At 39.5% G+C, this 20,282-nt stretch overlaps 1 protein-coding gene across 1 annotated transcript in view; it reads left to right on the top strand.

The window, feature by feature from the left end:
* The window catches only part of snd1 (staphylococcal nuclease and tudor domain containing 1), an 879,367-nt gene that overhangs the window by 12,428 nt on the left and 846,657 nt on the right, over positions 1-20,282 (top strand). The window contains exons 2-5 of the mRNA XM_048553925.2: positions 6,394-6,543; positions 10,675-10,795; positions 15,767-15,848; positions 18,553-18,713. Coding sequence (XP_048409882.1) covers positions 6,394-6,543; positions 10,675-10,795; positions 15,767-15,848; positions 18,553-18,713 — 514 coding nt within the window. The remainder of the gene's footprint in view (positions 1-6,393; positions 6,544-10,674; positions 10,796-15,766; positions 15,849-18,552; positions 18,714-20,282) is intronic.

The raw sequence follows: 20,282 nt of genomic DNA on the forward strand, positions 1-20,282 counted from the left end.
CCAATTGTTCTGAGGAATTGACCCCCACGTTAACTTTATATTGTTTCTTCAGGTAGTTAGTCATTTTCCTCAGAGCGACATGAGGGTGGTAAAAATTCAGACAGACAGTACTTTAACTGTCTTTAATACTTTAACACTAGTCTTCTATGTGATATGTCATTACATTATACCCCTGAACTGGTAGATAGTAATTTTCCTCCTCAGATGGTTGATTTGAGCAATGCACAATTCACTGTGGCATTTTATGTGGGTGGTTGAGATGCATAATTATAAAACTACTGTGACTTCTAAAAATGAATTTCAATATCTTTTAACACTTGGATGTACATGTAAGAAGTCGGAGAATAAAATAATGTTTTTGTAGTAAATGCATATCTGTTTATTAATAAAAGAAAAGTATCATCGACATGGTGATATTCCAACCTTTCTCACCTTCACTCGGGCAATGGTATGTAGATAAACCATTGCATATGTGCTTCATTGAGTCCACTTTGGGCACAAGGGTAAGTTTGCTGTCCCAAGAGCAAATTTGTCAAAGCTTCTTGGTATTGTATTGGTTTTCGTCAAATTGCTGAACCCTGCTTTATAAGGTTGTATGTTACAGAATTTTTCTGAGCTTTATAATGTCAAGGTAGTATATCACAATATGCTGTTTTCATCACTTTGCGTCACAAACTGGTTGATCAGTCAACTGATCTAACCATCCCTCTTGTAACATGAATACACTTTTCCAGGAAGAAATTGGCCTTGACAAACAACTTGGCCCTTGGTTAATGCTTCCTTTAGGGTGCTGCTTTTTCTTGAACTGTGCACAAGATCTGAATTTGCATCTGGTTTGTTGTTGGGCCCCAAGGTTGGTTAGTAGTAACATACCTTGGTTAGAGAAGTTAGAACTTTAATCAACTACGTTAATTCCGTGCAGCACTTTTCAACGGCGTTGGAAGCTTTTATTTTCTATTTCTGTATTTTGCACAGTTTTTGTACTAATAAAGGCAATCTTTGCCTATAATGGGGAGTTAAAAAATGTAAATTATTTCCCACTTAGTGACATAGCCATGAATTTTCGCAAGATCTGATGCAGTCTTCCAAGATCTAAGATAAGCCTTCAACTTAGTTCAATGGCTTGCCTGAACTCTGCTTTTACCTGTGTCTCCATAGTTGTTTGGCTTTTCTAAGTGCAGTTCCAGTTGTTGCTTGAGATTTATGCTGTGGAACTAGACTGGGATTGCTCAAATTCTTTTCAGTAGGGCCTTCTGGCTATCACAGTAAGAAAACCTGTTTAATCATGATGTGAGACATGATTTGGACTCAAGTTCTGGAGGTGAGAGAATTGGAGGTCAGACAATCTCTTAAAAACCAAAAGAACAGAGGATACTGTAAATCAGAAACAAAGACAAAGTTTCTGGAAAAGCTCAGCAGGTCAGGCAGCATCTGTGAAGGAAAAAGCAGTTGTCATTTTGGATCTGGTGACCCTTCCACAGAACTTCCTCTTAATCCTGAATGTGCTTTTAGTTGATTAGTTTGCTCAATTTTTAAATGTTTATCACTTCCTGTTCTTGCATTTTCCACTTTTCATTGAAAGCACACTTACTATGAAATTATGCATCCTCCTCGTGTTTATCTTTTCATGTAATTATTCTCTAGAAAATGACTTGCTTGTTTGTGTATATTCGTCCAAAAATGGGCTGCAGAATTGTACAATGTATGATGTCCATCATTGACATTTCTCAAACAAGCCTCATGTACGAAGAGGAAAAAAGCGTCGTATCAGTGCAAATATGTGGTTTGCTGCCTGCACCTGTACGCTACCAGCCAGAGTAAGATGTGTACATTTAAATTGCAATCTTAATGCACAGTGCTTGCTCTCCGTAGATCAGAAAAATTAGGAGTGGGAGTAAGTCACTCAGCCTGTTGTGCCTGCTCTGCCATGCACTGAGGCCTTGGCTGATCGTGGCTGTACTCCCTTTTCTGCTTACTCTGCCTGAACCCTTGACCCACTTATAGATCAAGAAGCAATCTAACTCAGCCTTCACTGTTCTCTGGAGAAGAGAATTTCAAATACTGATGACATTGCATGAAGAAGACCCTCCTCATAATTATCTTAAATTTTTGTTAAGCAGTGCCAAATTCCACATTCTGCCATGGGAATAACCATTATCTCAAGCTTCTTTATCAAGTCACAAAAATTTAACCTGCTTCAACAGGTTGTTATTATTCCAAATTTCAGTGAATAGTAGCCCAGACTGTTGAACATTACTCCGTAAGATAACCTCTTCATCCCAGGAATCGACCTTAGTGATTCTGAACTGCTGCCAAGACAAGTGAGGAGACCAGAACTGCACGCAGTTCTCCAGATGCAGTCTTGCCAAAGCCCAATAGAAAGACTTTCCTAAATTTACCCTTCATCCCATTTGCAATAAATGGCAACAATAGATTTGCCTTAACTGGTATTCTGCTTTTGTGTTTCTGTTATTGTTGATAACTTCTTAATTTTCCACATTATTATTCTTCTACCCAAATTTTATCACAATGAAATCAATGTGTCCCTTTAGTAGACTCATTCTATCCTTTTTCACTTTCTCTCCTATTTCATTGTAGAGTGAGTAAATTTAATTAGACATAGTCCTAAGTAGTTGAGGCACATCACTGATCTTTGCAGCGCCCCACTAGGTAGTTTATCAACCTGGAATTGACCCTTTTTAAAAAATTATGTTTTATGTTGCCAAGTTTCTTACCCATGCAAACATATGACCCTCCAATGCCCTGAACTTTTATCCTGTGCAGCAACTTCTTACTTGGTACAATTTCTTTTGAAAATCCAACTGTATTACATCTACTGATTTTTATTTTTGCCCCCTTTCCCAAGCCTGCATGTTACATCCTAACTATGTCAAACACAATTTCCTGTTTGCAAAACTTTAGCTCAGCCTGATTGTAATATAGCTTTCACGTATGATCCACTCCTGTTGTCTTAGTAGTGGATTCTAGCATTTTATTAACTTCAGATATTAAGGTAACCCACTCATTGTTTCTTGCTTTTTGTCTTCCTTCTCTTTCGAATTGGCATTTACATTTGCATCCTTTAAATTTGCTGGTATTTTCTACAAAATGTAGGGGATTTTGGAAGTTACATGCCTGAAGGGGTCAATTAAAATAACCGTGATTGGACATTGTCTATTTTTGTAGCCGTTTCTTTAGAAACCCTGGGACGGAGGCATCGGGTCCAGGGGCTTTATCAGCCTTTCATCCCGCGAGTTAGCCTGGCATGTTTTCTCTAGTGATTATGATTATTTTAGCTCTTTCCTACATCTTTACCCTTTGAATTTTTAAAAAATTGTTCTTGAGTTTTCTGTTTCTACTGTGAAATATAGATGCAAAATACTTGTTTGAAGTTAGGATTGAGTCAGTCCATTTTAACACACTCCTGTTAAGTTCCAAAGCTGCTCTAGCTCCTGCAAGCAAATACATGCCAATTGAATCATTTACTTACTGCAAACCAAATGGGATTTGAAATGCCATGATTCTTAAGCCTCGTCAGAACTGTTTTCAACGGTGCTATGATGAGCATTAAAGTCGTCTCTCCAATTTTATTCTGGTTTGCAAAATATAAATCCACAACAGCTAGTTGTGCTAGATTTCAAAGTCATTCTAAAATTATGCTGGAGTGGACAAGTATATTTTTGTAAGATGATTCTAACTTTTCAAGTCTGACATCCTCTCTCCGTGCCGCCCCCCCACCCCACCCCTTTCTTTGCAATTGAGGATGTTGTGCAGTCTGACTTCCAAAAGGGTGGGGAATTGAGACTTTTATTTGCATTCATTAATGGGATGTGGACGCCACTGGCCACGCCAGCATTTATTACCCATCTTCAATTGCCCAGAGGGTAGTTAAGAGCCAACCTCCCTGCTGTGGGTCTGAAGTCACTTTTGGGGCAGACTAGGCATGGACAGCAGTTTCCTTCCCGAAAGGCTGTCAGCCAACCAGATGGGTTTCTCCTGACAATCAGTAATAGTTCATGGTCATCATTAGACTCATTTTCCAGATATTTGTCAAGTTCAAATTCGACCATCTGTCACGACAGGATTCAAACACGGATACCCTGGACACTATCTGTGTCTCTGGATTAATAGTCAAGTGCTAATACCACCAGCTCATCAGGCTGTAAGCTTGTATATTTTCTCATGGCCATACAGAAATTATAACCATTGCAGTTACCTATTTTGCTGTTCATCTCTTTACTTTCATCTGTCTTCACTTTCATCTCTTCCATGTGTGGTTTCTTAATTCACAAAATTACTTGGCTGGATCACGCATCAGTTCAAATATTGTGAACTCAACGTGTTTGATCAACAGCAACAACTGAATGTTTAATCTTCTTGACCTACTGGGTTGTAAATGTTGCCTTTTCATCTTTCTTTGCCTTTTCCCTACTTGTGTGCATTATCAGAATTGGTGCGGTTTCAGTGACCTTGTGAAAAGACTCTATATAATGTTGAAGTCATCATCTAGAGACACAGAAGAGGAAATGGTATAAAATGGCAGCATTATTTTTGCACTTTTCTCTCTCCTTTTGGGAAGGTAACTTTCAATAATATTCTGACCCAGCTGAATTGAATTCTAATACGGCATTATTTTATCTAAATGGCATTTCTGTAGTCCCCTGCTGTGCCTTAGCCAGTACTTCATGTTTTGAGTCCTCTAACATTGAATAGAAGACAGTTATCCTTTCTTGTATCTCAGTGAATTTTGTCCCCTGTCATCAATGTAAACCGGCTGTTAACTCACCAGAATAAAACTACTTTCAATTTTCCAAATGTGTGGATTAGAGATGCTAACCTATTTAGACTGCACATTGGAAGAGATTTCCTGGTGGTATGACAGCTGAATGTGGTAGCTATGAATTTACGTTAAATTAAGTGACACAACTAAGGCTATCTTTTCCTTTGGGTGTCCACCTTCTGCCTGAGAGATACTTGGAATGTCATTTAGCCTTGAATGCTACTTGTCATGTTGTAAATTACAGCCTAATCTGGGTCAGTCATCGAATTGGGATTTGACTGGAAGGTTTTGGAGCTTAGATAGTAGGAACTGCAGATGCTGGAGAATCTGAGATAACAAGGTGTAGATCTGGATGAACACAGCACGCCAAGCAGCACCATAGAAGAAGGAGAGCTGATGTTTCGGGAGCACATTGCTTTTATTGTGGAAACGGTAGATTTTCTAACTTCTCCTGGTACTAACATACTAATTGCTTGATTTTAGGCACAACTGTTTTGTAAAACGTCTCTGCTATAATGAATCAAGTGTACAATAGTTGAGCCAAGACAGTAAAGTGGACTGTACTGTTTTGACCCATATTTTATACTGTACTAGCAGCAAAACTATGACCGATTCCTGTTATAATTTGTGAATGAGAGAAGGATTGATTTTGATGTTTTGGACATAAAAATAAGGTGATCATCAATTATGACATAAAGGTAAACCAAGAAAGCTGAGTTAGTGGTCAGAAAGATGATGTTACAGGTAAAACATTTGAACTGCAGTTGAACATTCTTGTGGTTATTGGAGTGATGAACTTTTGACATGAATGGTGCCTTATCACTTTTTTGCATTTGTTTGCAGTGGCTTACTAGCTTGGAGAAAGCCATTGAGTACAGGGAACTCTGTGCTTTTGCTGCCATTTGTATCTTATTTTCAGATGTGTTCACTTGCACGCTATATGTGTCATTGTGAAGAATGAAGACCAGAGTGTTTGGTGGAGACTTGCTAAGGAATTGTTTGAGCAATCTGAGAATGATTGCTTTCTTCCAGCGCTGCCACCCTCCACTTTGTGTACTAGGATGGGGTGGTGGGAGCAACAACCTTCCCTGCAGGTGTCCTATATTTTACATTTAGTTTACTTTATATTTATACATGCAATTTAGGCATCACTGGTTGGGCTCAGAGCTCAGTCGCACTGCTGTGAGTTTGGAGTCGCATGTAGATCAGACTGGATTAGGATGGCAGATTTCAATTCCTGGAGAACATTAGTGAACCAGATTGGTTTTTATGACTGTTAACAGCAGTTGCCATTTGACTAGCTTTTCTTAATTCTATATTTTTGTCACATTCAAACTACTAGCCATCATTGTGGCAGTTGAACCCATAATTGGTTGGGGTTCTGGATTACTAACCAGTAGCATTACCACTACACCTTTGCCTTCCCTAAATGTGATGTCAGCAACTGTGCTATGTTAGGGTTTGTAAGTGCAACAGCGTGGTGTTAAATGTTTCATTGCTGAAATCTTCTAGCTAGTATGGTTCTGTTGAGGCTAATAAACCATATATGCTGCAACTCATCTATATTAAAGATGTTAACGTGGTGTAATTCTTGAATCTCTTCTGTCTCTTAGGTGCTGTCAGGTAGTGCAATCATTGTTCGTGGTCAGCCACGAGGAGGACCCCCACCTGAACGGCAAATTAACCTGAGCAATATCCGTTCCGGTGCCTTAGCACGACGTGCTGCTCCAAATCAACCTGAAGCCAAGGAAACTCCTGATGAGGTAAAATCTTGTTTCTAATGTCTACCTGTTTAGGATGTGGTTTACGTTATGGGATTACTTAACCAAAAAGCATCATGCTCCAACATAATTGCATCTGCACTGACTTAACTGAACACGGCCAGGAAAGGTGCTATACAAATTTTTGTTGTGAAATTGTAATTGCAAAGGTGGATCACTTCTGACATATTTAAAGGATGTGTGCATATGCAATATTTTGTACAGCTGGAATATTAGCCTGGTGTGTTGGGCTGTTTGCACGTGGAAAATGGTCATTACCATCAATTTACGTGTAAAATCTCATGTATAGTATGTGTATTGATCAGAAGTGTTGTGCTTTAGCTGAGTTTTTAGTTTAATTTTTGTATGAAAAAATAGGTTTCATAGTTGGGGTGAAATGGGAGATTTTGAGTATTTAAGTTACTAAACATTTATTGGCCATTTATGTTTAAAGGCTTCCAAGTGTGGAAAGTACAGGAGAACAAAATGAATACATAGTCTGAAATAGACATTTAGGAAGTGTCTCGAGTTATGAACGTTGTGATTTATCTTAAGATTCTGTAGAAACTGATAAGGATGATAACATTTGAGGTTTTAAATAAAACCTACTGCAATAACTGAAAATATAAAATATTCATTGCTTTGTACAACACCCAACTGTTGTACTAGTGCACTGATGTTATCTTAACTCATTTAAGCACAGATAAAATGAAATGCTGGTCTTGGTCAGCTGTGTGTAAACAAGAAAGAAAGCTCTTTGAGGTACCCAATTTTGGGAGAAAGGTGTGGAGTTAAAGGAAAAAGGTAGTCTGAGCTGGATGGATAGAGGGAAGATGGGAAAGTGTGGTAGCAATGGAGGGGAGGAGGCCAGGGATGAGATTTGAGGGGGAAAAAGTAGCAAGGGGATGAGTGAAAGTAGGAAGGGAAGAGTGGGGCACAGGCTAAGTAATTGGCATTTGACAACTCGGTGCAGGCACAATTGGACGAATGGCTGTCTCCTCTGCCATAACACATCTGTGATTCTGCAAGTGGTTTGGGGTTGGGGGTGGTGGTGGTAAATGGGTTGCGGTGGCAAGAGACAATGCTCTTTTGTAAACATACTGGGAGTGATGTGTGATGATTAGAAATATTATAAAGTTTAATATCAGCAACTGCCTGGAATAGACATTATACATTTTTGAGGTTTATTGTTGATCATTATTTTCCTAAAGATTGTTGTGGACCAGACCAAACCTCATGAAGGTAGCCTAGATCCTAACCTTTTCTTATTTTAAAGGTGTGTAAGTGACTCTGTTCCAAGTTCAATTCATTGGCCAAACTACTTCAAACGAAACACGCTATTTTAACTTCTTTTAAAAATAAACAAACAAATAAAAGAATTGACTTAATTAAAATGCTTAACAAAATATAGAATGTGAATACTCCTATTATGAGTGGACCACTGATGCCTTACATTTTAATTAAAGCATTATAGCCTCAAAATGGAGCGCCCATGAAGCCTTGTGATCCATTAGCATCAGCAGGATTGGATTCAACCACAATCTATAACATTGTGGTGTGATTACTGTATTATTTTGTTCTTTTATTGGTTTGAAAAGCTTTACTGGTCCTTTCTTACCATTAATGTGAAATTTGTTTTTTTTAACCTTTCAATTTCAATCTTGATTGGTCATGATTGATTTGTTCCCTTCCTGGAATCGTCCTTACTAGAACATATCTATTTTTGAATCATGAACTGTGTTTTTGAATGTTTGCCATTGTTCTTGAACTGTCTTTTCTGCTAAACTTTCATTCTGTAATTGAATGCTAAATTCTCCCAAAATTATGGCCAAAATTTCCTAGGAGGTCTTTTACACTGAGATCATTTGAGCTTGCCCATTACGGGATTTAAAATAACCTGATCCCTGTTTGGAGCCACAGCATATTATTCTAGGAAACTGTCCTGATTACACTCCAGGAAAAAGAGAACAGAATCCATCTGCTGAATTATACTGTCCAGTTACCACTACTGTGTTCTGTTTTCCCCCTCCCACGTGGGTGGCTCTTACAGTTTGTTCCATCCATCGTGGAATCCCCACTTATGCCCATGAACCTCATAATTGTTGGGCGGTTACAGCACAAAGGCTCCTAGGAAGGTAGCCTTGCTGAACACCTCTCTGCCTCATCTGCAGTCACTTTCACACCCCCCAGGTCCTTGACCACAAATCAAATTTGTATTTGATTAGCCTAGTCTGAGGGGAGTGACCATGACCTGCATCAGCGTCAAGGTAACTGTCCCCTTGCTGATGTGTCATGATACCTGCAGCTTGGACCTCGGCTCCTTACCTCAGTTCTGAAGTTTCTTCAGTTGCAGACATTTACTGTGATCACCTTGATGTACAGGGGCTCCCATGTGCTGCTGCAGCAACACATCACCTATTCTACTCTAAGCATTGCATTTAACTTACTTAATCAATGACTCTATAATCACTTCTCTTTACACTTTATTATAATTTTACAGTTTTAAAAACAACAGGGATAAATCATCCACATTAAAACCAAAACCAGCAGATGCTGGAAATCTGAAGCAAAAACAGAAATTACTGACAAAACTCAACAGGTCTGGTAGCACCTGTGGGAGGAAAGCAGAGGTGAAGGAGTCACCAGACCCCACATTAACTCTGCTTCTTTTCCCCAGATGCTGCCAGACCTCCTGAGTATCAATCTTGTACTTGACAAGCTACTTTTAGGAAAATAGAGAAGGAAAAGGCTATAGACCCAAACACAGAAGACCCAACTTTTGCTTGGAAGATTAGAAATATTCATCAATCCTGCTCATCAGTTGGGTGCTTTTGCTGCAGTCATGATTTGGTTTATGATGTGACTGTACACCTGTCACTGTAGGTAGGCCTCTTGATCCACACCTTTTACCCGCTGCAGCTTACTTCTGCATCTGGATTCTTACTAGCGTTAACCTTTATTACAAATATTTCATTTATTCTTTGCATTGTATTCCCACTGAGCCAAATTATCTCTCATACTCACTCGACCTTTGTCTCAATCAAGCAAAATCTCTACTCTGTGTCCTTATTGAGTTTATAAATGTTGGTTTTGCCCTTCAATTGGTACTATTGTGAATGGTTCTGATGCGTGAAAGCCAAAAAGCTATGGGAAAAACTTTTCAGCATTGTTCTGTGTTACCAAATTATTATTTAGCTTTACTGTTTAGGTTATTATAGAACTTAATTGCTCAATCTAATGGTATTATTGGGTATATGGAGCAAACAGTTGAATTGTTTTAAATTTTGAACAACGTTATATACTAGTTTTATGGCGTTTTTATCTTGTGACATGACATTGTCTTTTGTGGGGTAGTAGTGTCATCTGAAGACATCAATGACTTTTGGGCTGTCTTGCACTGATGTTTCTTCCCTTAGTCACTTTTTTGGAAGTCTTTTACATACAGCTAAATGCGATACAGGGTATGATGTAAAATGTTGAAGCCTTTTTTGTAAATGTTCCCAGGCATTTATGGGATGATTAACGCTCTTAATTGAAAAAGACTGAAACGTGCATCAGCTGTACCTGTGCTCGGAGCTTAGATCTTAAAACCCACCACTTCCTAATGCAAGGTGAAAGTGCAACCAAATGAACCAAACTGATGCGGGTAATTGACTGTTGTCTTCAAAATTTCAGAGGCTGTCTTCCCTGTAATGAGCTAATACTGTTTGACATGAGCAATTGCTGGATAGGGTTTGCTGCCTATATTTTGCTCAATGTTACCATTACATAAACCATAAACATTGATCTAACACACCTCTCTGATTTGATGTCAGGAATTTTAATTGTCTAGTTGTTTCCCTTTTAGGAGTGTATTTATTGTCAATTACATCTGGCAATGTTATTCACTTTACCTTCATTGTTCTGAAACACAAAATGTTAGGGAACCTCATCTGTGAAGAGAAAGAGTTAACCTTTCTGTTCTGGTATGACTGTTCACTTCTGAGTCATACAGACTCAAAACGCTAACTCTGCTTCTCTCTCCACTAATGCCACCAGACCTGAGTTTCTCCAGCCTTTTCTTTCGCAGACTTCTGGTATCTGCGGTATTTAGGTTTTGTAATTGTTGTTGTTCATGTACTTTTTTTCTTACAGCCCTGGGCTTGGCCAGCACGCGAGTTTCTCAGGAAGAAACTGATTGGAAAAGAGATCTGTTTCACCGTGGAGTACAAGACTCCCCAGGGTCGTGAATATGGAATGGTTTACCTGGGCAAAGGTTAGTGAGTCATTCTTTATTCAAATTCAGATTTTGAGTAAATAGCATCAAGTTGTCTCTGTCGCAGCCAAAGTGTTTTGGGAAAGAGAGGAACATTATCTGGTGAATTTATCCTCAGTCCTTGGGTCTGTGTAACCTTTATGATCTAGCTGGTGTTAATACAGTACAGGGCAGATCCCAGATTGAAATCTGGCTTGAAAGACTCCAACTTTTATTGTGAACAATAGTCTGCAGCCATGTTTACTGCACTTTCTCTTGCTGCTGTGTGGAAATCTTTTCTGGTTGCACCCTCCAGAAGTGAGCTTCTGTGTACCATTGATACATGGGGAGCTTCCCAGATGCAGTACGGCCAAATGTTTGTCTGCATGTGTACATTAACATGAAAGCATTTATTAGATGAAGAAAAATGTGATAGTAGGATAGACAGTTTGGAAAGTTTTAATGGCAAATACCAGACAAAGATTCAAGCTTACACTGTCCCTTTAACTCCAGAAATATCTTTGCAAAGACCCAACCCCAGCTAAGAGTTGCCACTATCGCCAAACCAGAACTTCATGGTGAGGCTGCCACAATACACAAATAGGAAGAGTATAGAGGGATATGGGCCAAATATTAGCAAATGGGAGTAGATTAATTTAGGGTTTTTTGGCATGGATGAGTTCAACCCAAGTGTGTTTCTGTGCTGTATGTCTGTGATTCTATCTGCAACTGGCTTCCTTTCACTGTGTTCGCGCATATTCACAAGATGAATTTTTGTCACCTAAAACCGCAAGCAAAACTCATTCTTCCTTTAACTTTAGAACAAGTGTATGACTTCCCTAAACTCTGTTTCTAGTAGAATTGTAGGATTTCTTATGAGAGAATTTTCAACTTTGCCCTTCACGCTTTGAAGTGGATACTGACTCCCAGCTGGATTTTTGAGTCCCTGGACTTGTAATTAGGTAACAGCACAGTTCTTTTCTCCCCTTATCATTTTCCCTCTCAACTATTAACCCGCGACTCTTCACTGAAACCTCATTAAAGTATGTGCAAACCAACAGGCCTCCAGATTTCTTGCAAGTAAAAGTGCTCAAAAATGAATTTAAAATCAGTCTCCCTCTTTTATCGCACAGTATGAAAAATAAATTAAACTTACGAGATGTACATTTTTCTTAATGCCAGTATAAATAACACCTCCTTTTCACTTGTGTGTCAATAATGTCATATGCAAAAATTTGACCCCCCCCATGAAAATAAACCATTTATCTTTGCATGTCAAGAGTTCAGATTCTCACAAGTAACTTAACTGTCTATCAGATTTTAACTATAATTTGCATTTCTTGTCTTCAGATTCTTAGTATCCAATATTTCGGACCACTTCCAATAATTCTTCGAGAACCATCTGTCATGGCAGGGTTAGGGGGAGACCAGGGCTTGTTGGTTTAATGGATGGATTGTTAGTCCAGAGACCTAGGGACCCAGGTTCTGGGGGCCTAGCTTCAAATCTTGCCAAAGCAATTAGTGGAATTTGAATTCAATTTAAAAAGTCTGGAGTTAAGGCGCTAATAATGACCCTCACTGATAGCCAGAAAAACTCAGCCAGCTTGTTAATGTCCTTAAGGGAAGGAAATCTGTCATTCTCATTTGCTCTGGCCTTAATGTGACTCCAGGTACACAGCAATGTGGTTGCGCCTCAGCTGTCCTCTGAAATTGATGGCAAAAATGCTGGCCAGCCAGCGACATCCACATCCCACAAATGAGTTTTTAAAAAAGTAAGGAACAGGTTGAGAGTTTTTCGAATAAGACACAATTTGGATTCTAGAGAATATCATTCATGGTATCAGTCTCTTGCACATTGTTGCAAACCATCCTTTGTTCTTGTCTTAGCCACCTCTTGCTCAGAAACTGCTGCATCTCAAACTTTCTCAGTTTTGGTTAAAGGCCTTTGACCTGAAACGTTAAGTCTTTGTTTCTCTGTAGATGCTGGCTGGTCTGTTGTGTGTTTCCAGCATTTTCTGTTTCTCTTTCGGAATACTACTTGCACAGTTGCTCTGTTGGATCTGCTTTAACTGATCACTCAATGATTGGTTCTGTTGCCAAGCAACTGGGCTGCTGTTTTTGCTTCTTTCTTTGTGTAATCAGCATTTACCTGGAAATATGTCTGCCATTCACCTACCCAACCAATAAATTAAATCATGGAATATGATTATTTTAAAAACTCTCCTGATGTTTTTGCCTTTTTCTAGGCTGAAAATTTCATTATGAAAACATCTTGATTTCACTTGTGCTGTAATTAATAGTCAACATTTGGCCTTGTTTTGGAGCTTTGTTTCAATTTCCCCTTTTGATACAGTTTACACCATATCAAAGTTGACCCCTCAGTTGCCTTGTTTCAATATAACATTCTCTTTGCTTAACTTCATGCAAGTAGACAAGATTTGGTGTAATTAATAGTGATTACAATGTAAAAATTCTCTGTAGCCCAGATATCAGACTCCCAAACTATCAACCAAATCCTTTGGCTGATGAATCAGTTCTCCTCCATGTTGAGCACAGTTAATTAGGAGTAACACAAAATGTGGTATGGGCACAGAATGTACTTTGTCTGAGGAATTTCTATGAACATCACCTAAGAGTGATTCAGCAACGCTGTTGCTGACCAAGCTGGCTGAGTCATGAAGGACCTGGCTATTAGACGTTGTCATCACACGAGGGAATGAACAACAGAAAAGTGTAGTTGACCAGCTCCTCAACAACCTTTCTATCACAAATATTTGTCCATGACAGTATGAATAGGAGAAATCATAAGGCAAACCTTGATGTTCCAGCTTCAGGTTGAAGATAGCTTCAGTTGTATTGTGTGGCACTGCCAATTGCGAAGTGGTGTAGAATTTGAATAGATCTAGCAACTGATGCCTGATCGTTAGCAGATGAATTGTATTCTACGACTTTGAAATCTTTTCCTGGCACAAATACCATGCCACCATTATGATCATGCTGGGGAACCTCCCCTGGTTCAAAGAAAGTTCTGGAGCACAGCACCAGGTACATCCAAAAATGAGAGGTCAGTTTCTGAAGCTTTAACACTGAATTATTTGGCAAATGGCAGAACCAGCATGTGATAGCTGGGCCAGACTGTTCCACTGTCAATAGATCTGATCTAAACTCTGCAGTCCTGCCATATCCAGGCATGAATAGTAGTGGGCAATTAAACTAACTGGAGGAGGGGATTCCACAAATATTCCCCCCTTCAATGATGGAGTCCAACATAGCATTGCAAATGACGAGCTGAAGTATTTGTATCCATCTCCAACCAAGATGTCCCCAGTAGATGACCCATCTCTGCATTCGTGAGGTCCCCAGTATTGCCGATGCCAGTCTTCCAATTTGGTTCGCTCCACGTGACAAGATTTGCTGCACCAGGCTGGCTGACTTGCACTTAGTCCTACTTTGCCAAAACATACAGGTGGTACAGAAGTCTGCTTGCCACAATTAGAGTCCTACAGCATGGAAACAGACCCTTTGGCCCATCCAGTCCAGGCCGACTACGTTCCCAAATTAAACAAGTTGCATCTCCTGTGTCTGGCTCACATTCATCCAAACATTTCCTATTCACGAATTTATCCAAATGTCTACTGAATATTGTAACTGTATCCACCACTTCCTGTGGTTTATTTCATACACAACCACTGTGTTTAAAAAAAACTTGCCCCTCATGTCCTTTTTAAAATTTTCTCCTTCCACCTTAAAACTCTTGTTTCAAACACCTCCACCATATGGAAAAGACCCTTTGCATTTAACTTATTTATGACCCTCATGACTTTATCAACCTCCTACCCTCCAGTGAAAAAAGCACCAGTCTTTCCAGTCTATTTTTATACCTCAAACTCTCCATTCCTGGCAACATCCTGGTAAATCTTTTCTGAAACTCCTTCGGTTTAATAGTTTCCTTCCTATAACAGGTCAACCAGAAAAGACCCCTCAAACATTCTATACAACCTCAACATGGAGTCCCAACCCCTATACTTAAAGCTGTGAGCAATGAAAGCCACTTTGCTAAACGTCTTCATAACCTCTAATCAACCGCTGATAGATCTGATTGAGATAGAGGCAGAGTTATATATAAAATGACAGGTTTAAAAGACAATGAACTGGTGGCATGCCATTAAAGTACCATTCATCAACATTAGATTCTACATTTCTGGTGTAGATCTTTCTATCTGAGCCTGAAGATCTCATTGAGATTTATTTTTGTTTTAAAAATATAGAACTGGTGAGAGAGCAGACATAAAGCTTGTTTTCACATGCTCCAATGCATGTGCAGAATGGCCATTGAAGTCTTTGTTCATTCCTGTAAATGCTTCCCTTCTCTCCCAGGTTCTAAGTTGTCTGGACTTTGTGTCTCAGGCTTTCTCCACTTGTCCATTGAACATGCATCAATGGCTTTGATTCACTCCTTTATAACTTTCCCTCCTTTACTTCAGATGGAAAACTGCCTGGCTGTTAAGACATCGATGTTTGCGGTTCACCGAGTTTCATTTTGTGGTTTAGAGTGTGGTTGGAATTCTTAGATTATCTCATTTACTGTTTTCAAGTTTCAAGGTGCCTGCTACACTATTTGTTTTTTATCAAATTGATTTGTTGTTAAATATGGCTCCTTTGCTTCAGTGATTAAATTTAAATATTTTTGCGTTTGGAATCTATTATTGTGGCACTTGATGCAAAAATGGATTGAATTTATAAGTCTGTTGTTCTGCACAAACAGTAAATGATCATGGGCCATTTGGCACATAATATGGCGCTCTCACACCTATCATATCAATGTGTTGTGACCTTTAACTCAGTCCAATCTAGACATTTTCGATTTTATTGACTACTTCATTCCATTGCTGATTGAATCTTCATGCAAGACTATTACTTGGTTTCTTGATTACTGTTTTGCGAATAGCTGGGCTGTGAATAGTCTTTAATGTAATTTTTCTGGTAATTCAGATACAACTGGGGAGAATATTGCAGAGTCGTTGTTAACTGAGGGATTGGTTTCAGTCCGTAGGGAAGGAATTCGAGGAACAAAGTAAGTACTTTTTTTCAAAAGAGACTTTGAATTGGAAGGAATTTAAAACATCCAGTTTTCCTGTCCTGCATAACTTATGGTGAACTTGCAATTTGATAATTTATTGGGACTATTAAAGTGTTACAATAAAATGACAACTATTGGTTTGAAATACCAACTTTTCTCAGTCAATCTTTCCTGTCCTTTCTCCATCAGTGGTTTGCTTTTGGGTTGATGAACATTGTGTTGAATGTGAATGCTTTAGAAATTCTGGGTGCCGGGTTGTTGAGAAGTTAAAATGTCTTGGCATTTCTACATCACTGGCCCACTTACCATTATCACTTCCCAATTCACATCTGATTCATTTTTTGTGGCTGCAAACTATGGGGCCTAGCAGCATCAATGTTCCGTGATCTCTGAGACAGTTCGACAACTGACCAAGTTGGAACCCCTTGGAAAGTAAAGTTTGCTGGGATCTCTTTTGAAGTTGCATGGAAGGAATGGAGATAGCATATGTTTGTTATTAATTCTTCTGTCTTGCTACCACTAGACCCTGAGGAGATGATTTGAGTTAACCTTTAGATTGATGGAAGAACTGCTAGTTAGATGTCATTTTCCAGTTTTGTCTGTAGTAGTCTGCTGCTCCCCATCAATGATCTGCACCCTCTTGCTGAGGACATTGATATGCTGTCAAAGATTTGTAAGTGTTGCTTGTCTCAGATGTGAAGGTGACTTTCCCTGTTCCTGTAGGAATATGTCATCTCCAGTGATTTTACTGCAATTGGAAATTTCACTGTACTGGGAATTGATGGTGTGGAATAAAGATCTGTTTATCATTCACCACAGGTGTCACACAGTATTGTGGACTTCTGTCTTTGTTTTATCTATGCCAATATTCTCCCTTCCAGTTAGATGCATGAATTTAACCTTAAGGCATAGAGCAATAGATATTTGGTATATCAAACAAACTGATATTTAATTGGAAGAGCCAAACCAGTGTGTTAACTGGCAGTGTCTTTGTCTTTGGAGCAACCTGGCCAAGGCAGATTGCATTTTCAATTCTGCTTGAGTTTTGAGTAGCAGTTGAAAGTGGTGTATGTTTTGACATTTGTTCTATACTAGTGAGTTTTGAAGATTTGTAGCTCAGGTTGAGGTTCTGGAAGTGAGTTTGCTCGCTGAGCTGGAAGGTTAGTTTTCAGACATTTCGTCACCACTCTCGATAACATCGGTGAGCCTCCGACGAAGCGCTGGTGTTATGTCCTGCTTTCTATTTATTCTATAAATAGAAAGTGGGACATAACACCTGCACTTTGTCTGAGGCTCACTGATGATGTTACCTAGAATGGTGACGAAACGTCTGAAAACTAACCTTCCAGCTCAGCGAGCAAACTCACTTTGTTCCATACTGTCCAACCCAATACCTCCTGTCTTTAGCCACTCCCCAACCTGTGTAATGCTGTCACCTTGCATTTCCTCCTTTGTAGTTGACAACTCTTATTTCCACCACCCCGCCACACTCCTAACTTGTTTGCATTTCCCCTATTAGACAGAATGCATAATCTGTCATTTCTACTGACCAAATTTGACTTGTCCACTTGAAGCCTGAAGGGACCAATAAGGACATGAAACGTGCTTAGCATTTAGAAAACCAAAAGCCAATTTATTAAACTTTTAAAAACAAGTTGCTGGAGGAGCTCAGCAGGTCTGGCAGCATCTGAAGGAAAAAACAGTTAACATTTCGGGTCCGGCGACTCTTCCTTGGAAGAGTCTGGGTGGGAAGAGTCAGTGGCTGGGAAAATGTCAATTTATATGCAGAAAATAGGGATGTGGGTGGGGTAGGGAGTAAACGATAGAATAGACCCCAAAGAGAGAGAGAGAGAGAGACAGTCAGTTGGGGACAGACAAAGGAGTTGATAACTATCAAGCTGGGTGGGTGAATAGATAAGTGTGGAGCTGGTGGAACGCAGTATCAGAGGAGCAGGAAAGCTGACGTTTTGGGTCGGGACCCCTTTCCATGGATGGTAAACTTCAGTTACGTGGCTAAGTTGGAGAAATTGGGGACCTTCTTGGCAGAAGCAAGATATTTCCTCAAACGTCAGCTTTGCTGCTCCTCTGCTGCTTGGCCTGCTGTGTTCATCCAGCTCTATACCTTGTTATTTCAGATTCTCCATCTGCAGCTCCTGCCGTCGCTGAAATAATTGGTATGTTTGTGCCAGAGATTCCTTGTGATGAATTCCCAATATCTGCCCTTCACATTTGTTGATGTTGGGATGACCTTCAAGTTATGTAGAATTGGACCATAGAAGCTGACCATTTGATACATCTAGACTGTCCTGGTGCTTACACTCCAAATGAGCCTCCCCACACCTCAGACAGACATTTCATTATAGCCACCTGAGAGGACCAACTCTGGCGTATCTTAATTCATTATCTAAGAAACAGTATTTCTGAAAATGTAGTTTTCCATCTGAACGTTATTGGAATGCCAGGCTGGATTGTGTGTGCCTCGTTCTTGGGTCGAGCTTGAACGCAGAAACTGACAGAGGTGAGCATAGTACTCACTGACCCACTGCTGTGACCAAGTACAACAAAAGCCTAATCATGTTGGTGGTACTTAGATTTAATAATAGCAGAGGCCTAAGAGGCAAATGGTTGACCAGATTTTTGTCTGAAGTTCTGTTTTCCTGAGTCTCCATCTGCTAATTTTATCGAAATTTTCTCTTAGCCCTGAGCAAGCCAGACTTTGTGAACTTGAAGAACAAGCAAAAGCAGCTAAGAAAGGAATGTGGGGTGAAGGAGGCAGTTCTCACACCATTCGAGATCTGAAATACACCATTGAAAATCCTCGTCATTTTGTGGATTCCAATCATCAAAAACCAGTCAATGGTTAGTGAATGAGATTAATTCCTCCAACAGTGTGTTTTTTGATGTTTCATCTTGAATCCTGAGTTGTATTCAGTGTACTCAATTATTGATACCTGTATTTGGTAAGTCATGGTTAACTAGCAAATTGTTAATATTTTCATCTTTACAGAAGATGTTTTCTGTAATGTTACAAATATGTTGCTTTAAATAATTAACAAAATGAAAATAATAGTGATGGGATCTATCTTAACACCTGGGATTCCTCCACTATGTACTGAATGCCCCAAAGCAGCTTTGAGATGAAAGTTCGATGAAGCTAATTGCTTTTCCCAAAGGGCAGGAGGCATCACCTGGGCTTTTCCTGTTTGCTTTGTAGAAGTTGTTGCTGCAGCAGCAAGTGGTCTGGGGTGCGGAGAAGCTCACGTATCCACTGTTTGGGCTGTAGGTGGACATGTTGTCATTTTATCGTGAAGCTGGTTTACGGCTGTTTCTCCAAGTCAGCTGAAAGGCTGAAGAGCCTGAAATGTTCTCCTTAGATTTGATAGGGGTGTTCAAAGTTAAGAAGGCTTTTGATGAAGTAGGTGAAGTGAGTTGATTTTGGAATGCAGTACCTGAACGAGTGGATGAAAGAGTAATTTTCTGTAAGGAATTTATAAATACTCTACATTGAAGATTATAAGACTGAGGAAAAGATCGGGGTGTTGGAGTAATTGGACAGCTCTTTGAAAGGCCAGGACAGGCAAGAGAGGCAGAATGATCCCTATCGTTTTTTTTCAATTTTATGCTGAATCTATTTCGTTTTTGCCCAGAAACACACTTGGAATTGCAATGATCAGTTATTGGCCACCTTCTTAATTATTCATTCCAGAAGCTGAATTTGGATCAAGTCTTGCAATTGAATTCTATTAACTTTCAAGGAACTTTGATTTGTATTAGCTACTTTAGCATTTCATAGTTTTTTAGTACAACTTGGATCAATATGTTACTGAGCTAAAGTTACTAAAGGCCTGTTACAAGGTTGAATTTCAGACTCTCAGTTGAGAATTAATTCTGCACAGCTACCTCTCCCTCCTTTCCAGCCACAACAATTGTGGGGAACTGATTGTACTCTTTCATCACTAAGGTTGAAATTAACCGATCGACTACCCCTTCCACCTTTCTCTTTGAACTTTTTTTATTGGGTCAACTTCCTGTCAAGTTGTGCTCTGTTCTGACCTAGCTTGAACTTGTGTCTTCCTCCAGTTTCTCATTTATCTCCCTTCGTTTTGCTTATGGGACCTACTTCTTGCTCTGTCTACCCTCTTCCTACTAAGTTGCTGACTGCTTAACAACTCATTATTTGTCTGAAGTTAACTGGTGTGTTAATGGTTTCTGCTCCAAATTTGCTGTTCCCCATCCCCATCAAAAATTATGAACTTTTGACTCCACAGGCTTTGTCAGTTACCAACCAACTTGCGTTTCCTTCCTAACATTTTGAAATGTGTTGTTTCCACTTATGCATTTCCCAGAACTATTTACATTTGTCCAGTCAGCTGAACTGCAAATAACTTACCAACCCCCAAATCACCACTACCTCCACTACCACAAAAA

This window comes from Stegostoma tigrinum, chromosome 25 (genome assembly GCF_030684315.1).
Source record: "Stegostoma tigrinum isolate sSteTig4 chromosome 25, sSteTig4.hap1, whole genome shotgun sequence".
Taxonomy (NCBI): Eukaryota; Metazoa; Chordata; class Chondrichthyes; order Orectolobiformes; family Stegostomatidae; genus Stegostoma; species Stegostoma tigrinum.